Below are 12036 nucleotides of genomic sequence, written 5' to 3' on the forward strand. Positions count from 1 at the left end.
GACTTGGGAGAACAAACTCACCTAAAAACTTGTGTTTCTGTAGAACAGGAAACTAATAAACGGCTTTTTCGATAGATTTAGGGGTGAACCCGAATAGTCGAAGATTCTATGCTTCATTAGGAGGAGTCGGATTCGACAACCAATCTCACAGTCGAATCTTCTTACAAAACGAGGATTGTGCTATTTTGGTTGTATAGGGGTGCTCAGTGTCTGATTTTACATAGTTTTCTCCCAGTAAGTTAATATACAGCCTATTATGAGAATGTTGTATATAAAAATGTGAAAAGAACGAAGCTTTTAATAAATATTTTTAACACGCGTAAAGAAATCCAACCCCATGACAGATTTAAGTTTTACTTTTCATGATCCGTGACATCCGGCATCTTGGTGGCAGGGATTTGATTATTCAACAAAGACTGGGAGATTCTCTGTACTTCGATTTGCTGACGTGAAATCAGTGCGGCCTTTTTGCAGTTAATTTTTTTGTAGGTTTATCGATCTACAATGTTTTTATACATTTCTTGTGTATCTCTGTGTGATGTTCTGTACATCGTGGCTTTAAAATGTACAACAAAACACACATTCATGATTCGACTATCAGTCGGCTAAAGGATAAACTTTGAGAATTCTGATTCGACTATGTAAATCCTTAGTGTGGTCACCCCTGTAAAAAAACCTGTAAAAAATGTTTGTAGTTGTAATAGTAAAAGAATGTGAAATCACAAAGGTAAAAAAACTGTTGATTATAAAATCTAAAATTACTGTTTAATTGACATTTACATACCGTTAATTTAAATACAAGAAAACTTGATAATCTTTAATAAACATGACTGCTATGTAAAAAAAAAAACTGCTATTTTTGACCATAATTACCCATACAACAACAGTACAACTGTCTTTTTTACAGATGCATTCTGTTAGAACTTTTTTTTTCTTGCTATTTTTACCAAGAAAGCTCCTCCCCCATATCTGCTCAGTTGTTTGAATGAGATAAATGTAATGCGCTCTGGATAAGGGCTTACCAAAAATGAAAATGCAATGGTGATTAAGGTATTTTGCATCACTGATTAATTAAGGCCAGGCATTACAACTACAGCAACTACAGGTGCACTGCATTCGTCCTGTTTTACGGTGCTGCTAGAACCTTAAAGATGAGTGGAGATTCCCTGCTAGGAGATTAAGTACATCTTATGTTTCAAAGCATCCTCCAGAGAATCTCATTACGACGAGGGCTACCATGACATGTTATGGGTTTAAAATAAAACCCCTACACACACTTTGATTTAGGGGATAAGTGTAAGGAATTACGCAATACGCCACCAAAGAGGGAAAGGATGAAAAGCACGGTTTACTCACAGCTCTCCAGCTGCATGATGCACGTCTGTACGTCCATGGGGAAATTCTTAAGGTCCATTGGACACGAGAGCGTCAGGGTGAGTCTAGCAGCGGGGGAAAAGAAGATTAGATGATGCATATTACAGCTTGAATATTTATAGAAGGCCTTAAAGTAGACCTTATAGTACTGGCCACATAAATGAAATCCAAGGACAATCCTATGAATTCGGTATGCTAGGGATTGGGATTGTGTGTGTGTGTTTGTGCCAAAAAAGCAAGGCTTCGGAGCTTAGTGTTTTTAAGGATAACCCAAACACTCATTTGTATCCTTCTTTTCTTTTTTTACTTAATTCTTGCTATTCTTTTCTTTCTTGACCAAATCCACCTAAACAGTAGCTCAAACAGGTGGGAAGTGGTAGATCATTGGATAAGGCTCTGGGCTACTGATTGGAAGATGAGGGGACCCAATATTTTCACTTCATTAAGGTAAAATTGGGATAGACATTCAGAACAGAACTCACCTTATAGAATAAAGGACATTGCCATTCTTGAATATCCTCAGCAGCTTGTTGTCTGTAGTGATCTCGTGAAAATGGGCACCTTTTTCATTGGCGAAGAACAAATCCGGCTTCCAGATGGAGTCTAACATGGAGGGGTCGAGGTCCAGAGAGTCGTCTGGGTACTCGCTGTAGGCCAGGCGTGGATCGTTCCACTGCTGTCGCAGAAAGATGTTCACTCTGTAATCCTGAGAAGGAAAAGCGTGGCTTAATGTCAGTCAAAGCCAGACGTGATGATGAAAACATATTTAATGTCAAAATATCATGTAAGGAAAGAACCTAAAGAGGAACCAGACTAATCATCTGGGTTTCTATACACTATATGGATTACAGTTTGTGGACAGCTGAGCAAAATATTGGTTTTTAACATCCCATTCCACATTTAGTCCCCATTTGCTGTTATAATAATCTCCACTCTTCTGGGAAGGTGTTCCTCTAGATAGTGCTTATGGAGTAATTTTGGTTGAATCAACATTCGTTAGCTCAACCATCTGAGAAAATACTGAGACAAACTTTAAAAAAAAAACAGTAGGGAGGTAAAGCCTGTAAGGGTGTGGAACTAAAAGTAGTGTGAGGTGAAGTGATAAAAACTTTTCTGTGCTGCTGGGGCAGGGCCTTGTGTAGAGGCGGGGCTTCAGGTGGAGGCGGGGATTTGGGCAGGACTGTTACAAAATGATCTGTGTTCGACTGTAGGCTGCCCACCCAATCCAATCAAAAGTTAGAAACGATGCTAGTATTTTCTCGTATTTTTGCTTTCGTCTAAAATAATAAAATGTGTTTAAAATAAAATAACAACTTCAGGTGGGAAAGACGCAAATTTGGGTGGGCTAATCCCACCTCTGCCTACTGCTGCCTCCGGCACTAAACTACATGTTTGTTATTAAAGTCAGGTACCGATGTAAAGCATATCTTCATGGAGCTATCATCTATTTAGGCTGTCATCTATTCATCAAATGAGAGTTCATTTCATCCTAATGTCACCCTGTAGCTATAATAATGCTAATCTAAGCAGTTTTGACAATTCCTTCACAATTATTATGGGATTGAGTTCATTAAATGTTATTGTATTATATAGTGGGTGTAAAAAAAAAGCTAAACACACCACTGATTTTCATAGAGGTCTAGTCTCTTGCATAAAAAACCCCTCAAACTGATGTACTTGATTCTCTGATGTTGTCCCAGAAACATCTCGGGCCGTACTGCTAAAAATCATTAATGATCAGTATTCACATCATCAGGAGCAAAGCACCATCAGCCCACTCAGCCAATTAAAGTAAGCAGAATCTATTCCGCTGAAATTGTAACCTTTAATCAGAAACTTTATCCAGAGTAACCAACTCCCGGTCCTCATTAAAGCTTCGAAGCGCTCGCAGATCCGAGCCGGAGTTTTCTCCGATTTAATATCTTCTATTGAATTTTCAACAGATGCGCTGGGAGATTTCCAGAACGTTCCATGAGGGCGTCGAGTAGTCGGCGCTAATCTGATTTAAACATCGATCTACACGCTCGCGAGGTGTTTCGGCGCAATTAAACGGCGCGATGAAATGTCAGACTCGACAAGATCCAATAAATCCTTCACAAGCGCCTTCATAAGTTTGTCAAATCAATCCAATGAGACAGCACATGAGAGATCAGTCACAAACAACAAATCGAGCAGCTGTTCCACATCATTTCTTCAATTCTTGTGCATTGGACAATCAGTAAAAGATCAATAAAACCAATCGATATGCATCTGCCTTTATACTGAAGGACATTCTTCATTAGGTTTCATGTCACAGAAATATGGTCTCTTTAGGCCATAAATGGAGCTTAAAGATGAAATATAGAAATACACCCAAGTGCAGTGACCTTAAACCTTTGAACTTCTGAACCAAAGATCTATGTTTAGTGCTCAAATCTGATTGGTTGGATACACATTAACCCATTTTTGGCTGTAATGTTAAAGACAGGTTTATATTACTGCACTTGTTACTACAGTAACAACTCATTTCATAAACAGGGGTTTGTAGCACAGATGCTTAATATCATCTAAGACTTATAATAAATGTATTGTGGTGGTGGGAGTCTCAGCTGGCAGTGGTTTGACCTAGTTCAGGAAAGGCAACGACTTTAGGTTTTCAGATTTCTCTGTAAAATGAAAAGCCGCATTATCTTGAGATGAGGAAGAAAAAAGAAAGGCTGGGGAAGGAAATGCTGTAAAGCAAGTGACAGCAGGAACTTACATGTCCTACAACATAAACAAGGCAGTGGGGGCTTAACAGTTAAAGCTCCGGGTTACTAATCAGGAGGTTGTGGGTCACATAACCCAATTTTCACTTTGACTTCACCTTCCTAACAAGCTAAATTTGTATGTATGTATGTGTATATATAAATATATATATATATATATATATATATATATATATATATATATATATATATATATATATATATATTGAAATATATCACAGACACACTTCACCCACATGTTTTGTTTTCAGAAGATGTTGATTTTTATTCCAGCAAAGAAAAAAGTATTTGTCTGCAATATGGCAGTGTTATGAGTTCAAATCCCAGAAAGGCCACACTGCTATTGTACATTAAACCAACCAACCAATCAACCAACCAACCAACCAACCAACCAACCAATGTTGATTAGTTAATTATAGATTATTTTAATAGTACAGTTTTCTGCATTAATTATATTTAACAATTAGATTAGATCTTCTAAACACATCTGATTTATTTGAAAATAATAATAATAATGATAATAATAATAATAATAATAATAATAATAATAATAATAATAATAATAATAACAAATAGTAATAAAAATAATAATGATAATAATTAATAATAAATATTATAATTTTTATCAATAATATTTATATATTTTTTTACATCCCTCCTCACTTTGGCATCACATTTGGTGATCCACACATTATACTGTATATTCATTACTACAGACAAGTGTGTGTGTGTGTGTGTGTGTGTGTGTGTGTGTGTGTGTGTGTGTGTGTGTGTGTGTGTGTGTGTGTGTGTGTGTGTGTGTGTGTGTGAGTGTGTGTGTGCAGGGGTGATCGATAGAAATTTACACTCATCCAAGCTTCCCTTGACCTATGACCTTGTCAAACATTCAGCATTTACTGAATAAATCAATAAACAGGTAAGTTTATGAAAAAACTAAGAAACAAACAAAGTAAATAAATAAATAAACAAAGTAAATAAATAAATAAATAAATATGATTGAAAAGGTAGATACATTTAAACATGTTCATGTCTTTACTTTTGTTCAAACAGACTCGGTGCCAGAGAGCCAGAAGTGTAGTTATGTAATCAGTACATGTGGGAGCATGATGGTCAGTTCGGGCCTGTGGGGAACTCCGTGCAGCTCAGTGATGCGGTGATGCGATGATGCACTGATGCGCAGCGCCACTTTACTGTGATTACATCATCAAGAGCTAGTCTGAAGCTCATCACAGATGGTCATGGCCTGGGTCTTCAAAAAACAAAAGCTCCAGTAATAGAAATGTGGGGAAAAGGGGGCAGTTTGGGGGATAAGAGCCCACTGTTTCTTTTTACTTCTGCAAAAACACATCGAACCAGAGGAGAAGTGGTAGCAACAATGGTGCATCTTGATTGAAGGACTTGTACAGACCACAGAATAATTCATAAAAAAATTCTTCTCTGGCTTCTCTGTGTTATGTATTTGTTTGTTAGTCTGTGCTTACATATTTTTATATTTGTACATAATTTACTGTAGAATATTAGTAATAACATTCACTCATTCCGAATTATATGAGGTGGTATAAACATTTTTTAGACTAGTTTTGTAACACACCAACAGATGGCAGCACAAGGCTGCACCCACAGTCACAGGGAGCACCAAGCTGTGCTAAAAAACATTGTAAATTTCTCACCGGAAACAACATGATCTCACTTCCACACCCACCCTACTCCCCAGATTTGGCTCCTGCAGACTTTGTACATTCATTCAGTACATTTTCTTTCTTTTTTAGAAGTATTTAATGTTTTTTGTTTTTTTTGGAAAAGGAATAAAGGAAACATAACTGCAAATAAACTTAAATAAAAATAATTTGAGTATTACTTAAAATATAAATAAGGTTACATATTTATTTAATGATTATCTAATGATTACCTATTTATCTCATTTTCTGCTGATCTTATTTTTATTTTTTTTAATGTATGACACCCATCGTAAGAGTACACGGATAATCTGCCTGTGGGAGACAAAAAAAAGAAAGTGGGAAACTTTAAAAGTTGCATCATCTTTTCATAACATTTCTATAGAGCGCATTAACGATACTCTATTAATATCAGACGACATCTTCCCTGCACGGGTTCTTTCCTTTTTTGTTACATTCAGCCATCTGTCTCTTGTTTTGTCATTTCTTTGTTACTTAACAGCAGAGATTCAGAGCTCTTTTAGACACAAAGAAGAAAAGTGATGGAAAATAGTAATGTATTTGCATTGATTTGAATTTATTCAGAGAAATACTGTTACTATTATATTAGAATTAAATCATTTATCCCCATCAATCTTTTGTCAATGTTTTGTTAGATAAACATTCTACTTGTACACCTCCATCTTCTATATTTTTATAAAAAATATCTGATGCTAATGTGATTATATATAGATATATATTACATTTGTGTGTGTGTAACACACACAGACACACACACACTTTCTTTGCACACTTGTTAATAATTATTATTTATGCCTCATTATTCTTATTTTTCCCCCTTCCCTCCCCCCCCCCCCCCCCCCCTTATTGTTTAGTATTGTTTATTGGGGAATATTTGCTGTTGTTTGCTGTTGCTCACTTAAGCATTTCATTGTACAAACTGTCACTGGCATCTGTACATATGACAAATAAAATAATAGAAATAATACTTATGGAGGGACATTTATATTATTACTGTTCACTAGGTTTATAATTGTAAGGAAGAAAGATTGAATAAAAATGATGATTGCTGCCTATTCAAGACAATCCATATGATTAACATCTGTTCAGCATCCTGTCCTGGCAGCATCCATGCGCCGCCATTTCCTTAACGCTTGATTATGATCCGACTGACAGTTTTATGTGACTTTAGTACTTCGTCAGGTCGGAGGAGATGGAGCTCGAGGCAACACAACGACTCCCTGGGAGCAAATACACACAATACGAGTCAGATCTCTCAGATTAGCAGCCCTCTTGAGTGTCCGGGATTACGACAGGACTGTAATTATCTCCCTGGCGTTCCCGAGCAGCAAATCGGCAACAATAAACAATAGAATGAATCATTAAGGATAATTACTGTACGAAGAGTAATTAGAGATGGTGTGGGGTAATGAAGCAGAGACCATGTTACTTCTCTGAAGTTTGTTACTCCTCTTGAATAAAACTTACAATTGTTACTGATTAACATATGAATAGAGTAAATAGGTGTGTGTGAGGGGTAAGAAGTGCTCACCTGTGTGGATTTAATGCATCTAAAGACATCCTATACAATTGTATACAATTGCTTTGGTTTGGGAAAGAACCATATATGGCTGGGAAAGACAGGTGTCCCAATACTTTTGACAATATCAAATATAACATGGAAAAAAGACTTTTTTTTTTTGCACGTGCTTCACGGTGTTAAGTGGATGAAATACATTACACTGTATGGTGTTGCAGAAAAGATACCTAGTATTTGTCATAGTGGTAGAACACTTTCTTGTCAAAAGTTTGCGGACACCTGCTCACAAGTACGGTATGTGTTTTTTTTTTGGAGCATCACATTTCACATTTAGTCCCATATTTTTCTTATAATTCTCTCCACTCTTCTGAGAAGATGAGCCACCTGATTTCGAAGTGGTAATGGAAATATGTGCTCATCAGACACAGGGGTGTTAGTAAAGTCAGGTACTGATGTAGGTGAGGTGAGGAGGCCTGGGGAGCAGTCAGCGTTCACATTCTTTCAAAAGGTTTTCAATAGGGTTCCATAGAGAGAGAGAGAGAGAGAGAGAGAGAGAGAGAGAGAGAGAGAGAGAGAGCGAGAGAGAAAGAGAGATCTATAGCAGGCCACTCAAGATCTTGCTCTCCAAACCATCTTCATGGAGCTCGCTTTGTGCACATTGTCATGCTGGAACAGGTTCTGATTTCCAAGTTCACGTGAACAAATAATTTTATTATACCACTTCCTGTTTAATTGTGGGCCTACAGCTTTGTGGAAAAGTCACATATGGCAGGAAAGGTTAGGGGTCCCAATACTGTCTATATAGTGTAAGTAGTAATGGTCAGGTGTTTGCCTTTAAACCAAAGGGTTATAAGTTCAAATCCCAGCAGCAACATGTTACTTCTTGAGCATGGTCCTTAACCCTTAACTGCTAGGTCGCCCCAAATATCATAAATAAGAGGAAATGTGTGTGAGGTAATAAAGACAACCACTTAAAATCAAAGAAAAGTAAAAAGATCATTAAAAAAAACTGATATTATAAAGAACACCACTAGAATTTAAAAGAAAAGTAGAAGGGAGAATATAAAAGTGTGTCTGAGGACCGTGTTGGACCGTGTCTGAGTTGTCAAAAGCCTGTCTCTTAGCTTCTCATTCCCCTACCATTACATTTATGGCATTGTGGCACACTCCTTTATTCTGAATGACTTTTTAATACGATGTGCAGCTGAGAGATAAGAGCCTTGTTTAAGTGCCAAGAAGTGACAGCATGCTACTGCTGGGATTTAAACTCATAACCCAGATCTCAGAAGGACAACCTACTGCTTAATCTACTACTACAAATTCTAGCTACCTCATTTACCCCACCAACAAAACTTAACACTGTGAAGTATGTGCAAAGAACTTCTATTTTTTCCCCCCAAATTATACATGATATGGACAGATGTTTTGGGACACATGACTTCTTCTGTCATATGTTATCAAACTGTTAACATTCAATTTTCCCTGATGATCCATGAGACCCAAACATGTTCCAGCATGACTGTGCACAAAGCCAGCTCCATGAAGATCTGCTCTACATGGGTTGGAGTGGAAGATCTCCTGCTATAGAGCTCTATAATCCTACTAAACACCTTTAGGATGAGAAATGAGAAAAGGGATGCTCAAAAGGCACAATCTCATGGTCAGGTGTCCACAAACTTTTGCTTATAAAGAGTAGGAGCTATAAACAAATATTCGCTTCCCACCCTCTCTTTTCTTTCCTTCTTGAAGTCTGGGTCTTGTAATGCACATAGAAGCTGATGCAAGTGCAGATCATTAAATAAACACAACAGAAAAAAAAAACAAAGGAACAATGAAATCTTAACCTCAGCATGAAGACAAGAGCTGGGAACGATAACAACAACCCCAGAAGACAAACATGAGAAAAAAAAGAGAAATTTACAGTATATACATGTGGTAATTACAGTGATTCAGGTGCTGAGATGTGACATGACACGTGACATGTTAAAGTGAATCGGCTGATGGGAAACATAGACCACGGCCATAATCCTGACATTATTTCACAAATTAAAAACTGTAATATATAAACTGTAAATAACTGTAAATATAAATATAAACTCCTTTGTGCTGAAGATGCTGGAAAGCCTAAAGTCACAGCTTGAACTTTTACATTTGGAAAACTCTGCATTCTTTTACAGAAATAACAATAACCAGGTTTTTTTATTAATAAAAAGGAAAATTACATCTGACTAATGTCAGTTTATGCAGATTTACTAGCCACCAAAAGCCCACACCAATTTACCTAAACACAATAAAAAGTGCAAAATTCATAAATAAACAATAAAAATTACATACAAATAAATGATAAAATATACAAACCTAATAAAATAAATTTTGTACACTATGTCAAATGCAGTCCATATCTTTTGGAAACTTTTGCTGAATCATGAAATTAACAATCCAAACAGGAACAGCCTGTAAAGCAGCTACAATCTTAATTAACCAACACCAGCAACTGGTTTCCTTAAATCCCCAGATATGGCCCTGTCTCAACATTTTTGAGATGTGTTGCAGCCATCAAATTCAGAAAAATTGAATTTTTTCCTGTACAAATGTAAATTTTTAGATGTACAGCTTCTAAATTTAAACATTTATTTAAGTTCTATCGTAAGTAAACTTATAAGTTGATAAAAATTAGTATTTACTTTATCTACAGGGTCTCAACTACTTTTTAGAATCAGGGTTAGTAATAGAAGAGAAAGTGATAGAATGGAATATATACAATTATTTTAAATCTATTCTTTCAGCACCCACATGCAACATGTTTGCTTGGGTGGAATTGGCAGTGTCTCGTTTGCATTGAATTTGTTCCTGCTTCTAGTGGTAGTGCCACTAAGCATGATGCTATATAATGAAAAGATAAAGGGGATATGACAAAACGCCACGAAAAGTGTTATAATGTTGCCGCCATAGCAACTTCCACTTCAAGCACATTGATGTCATCTATCAGGAACATGCAAAACTAAAAAATTCTTTAAATGTGCAGAAATTTTGATTGATAAATAGCAAAAAATGTTCAACTATTGTATATATTAGCGCATTGTTTTACCAACATCATAGGGTTCATATAGGGGATTTTGTGGGGTGTCTGAGTTGTGTTTTAAAGGGTTTATTCAACTTGAGCATTGAAACAAATTTCCGTTTTTCCTGTATATCACCAGCCATTCTCATGGAATTCCTTAAATTTAATATAATATTAATTTATATATTTATATAAACTTTTTTCTCAGTTTTTTTCCTGAAAGACAGAATACTCACCATAGTCGTCTCAGCGATGGAGCCAAAACTGTTGATGAATATGTTACAGGTCACATTCACAGGTGGACCTGGAGAAAAAATCATTTGAAATCAGTTCAATCACTTCATATGTGTAACTGAAAATGTAAGACATAATTGTTCGTTAATTCCAGCTGTTATACTGCTAAACATGAACCTACAACAAAACGATATCTTTGTGTCATTTTTCTGTTGTGTGATTTTTTAAACCAACTTCTGGTTACAGGTCGCTTTTTTAAAGAAATGAGATATCATAATCCATGTTTAGTGCAGTTGGGGTGGGGGACGTGATCCAGGTTAGATTAGAATTTTATAGATATTGGTAATGAATTTGTAAAGCCAGTCTTATAGTAAGGCATGTATAGTACACAGATTTAGTACATACATTAATACTTCTGACTTTGGTAGTTGCTCTCGGCATGCTTGCTCTAGAAACAGCTGCTGTGCTTGCATAAACCACTGTCACATGATACCCATGATCTCAGCTGAATCTGTCCAGAATGCAAGCACAGATCTATCCTGCTGAGACATTAAATCACAATTTAGCCCAAAATCAGCTGAAATAGTTTATCATGCAAAGCTTGGTGGTTATAAGACATGGAGTTAAGACACCTTTTTTTGCCTCAAATTAAGGAATATATATATATATATATATATATATATATATATATATATATATATATATATATATATATATATATATATATATATACAGTGTTGTGCTCGTTACTAAAAAATAGTAACTAGTTACAGTTACTTGTTACTTGATTCAAAAAGTAACTTAAAAAGTACTCCAAAGGAAGTACACCAAAAAGTAATGCGTTACTGTTAAAAGTTACTTTTTTGAAGAACCTTCTTTAATGTTCCCATTAATGCCCTTTTATGCATTATGGTCTATACAAACACAAAACTGACTTAAACACAATGTCATTTTTAAACACTATTCTATTAAAGTCAGAGCAGCACAAACTGAATATATCACAAGGATTTCTAAAATAAATAACAAAACAAGCTGAATAATATATTCACAATCAAAAACTAAAGTGGCTTCTGCATCATAAAAGCTGTTGTGTTGAGCTCTTAAACATGTTCCTTTCACAGCTTAAGTATGAAAATTATCTTCTAGCTTCTAGCATGGAGTTCCTGGAGGAGCTTCAACAGATTGGAGTTGCTGTTTATCAGAGTAGATCCAAGCTTCGACCCAGAAAGACACAGCTTACATTTGACTTAAAAGTTTTGGTCTTTATACTCAACTAAAGTGAAATAATGAGCATATTTCCACTTTGAGAAACTCGTCTTGCTCTCGCCTCGACTCGCCATTACTGCCGCACAGACCTGAATAAACAGATCTTCTTCGTGTATACAGAGGGTAATCCGGTAATCC

General features: G+C 36.0%; 1 protein-coding gene across 2 annotated transcripts in view; it reads right to left on the bottom strand.

Annotated features, from left to right (window-relative positions):
* glra3 (glycine receptor, alpha 3) overlaps positions 1-12036 on the bottom strand; it is an 87528-nt gene that overhangs the window by 39981 nt on the left and 35511 nt on the right. For both annotated transcript variants that reach the window (XM_083538768.1, XM_083538769.1), the window contains exons 3-5: positions 10635-10702; positions 1857-2080; positions 1357-1439 (exon numbers count right to left, since the gene is read on the bottom strand). In XM_083538768.1, coding sequence (XP_083394894.1) covers positions 1357-1439; positions 1857-2080; positions 10635-10702 — 375 coding nt within the window. The remainder of the gene's footprint in view (positions 1-1356; positions 1440-1856; positions 2081-10634; positions 10703-12036) is intronic.

The sequence above is a fragment of the Silurus aristotelis genome, assembly GCF_946808225.1.
Source record: "Silurus aristotelis genome assembly, chromosome: 4".
Classification (NCBI taxonomy): Eukaryota; Metazoa; Chordata; class Actinopteri; order Siluriformes; family Siluridae; genus Silurus; species Silurus aristotelis.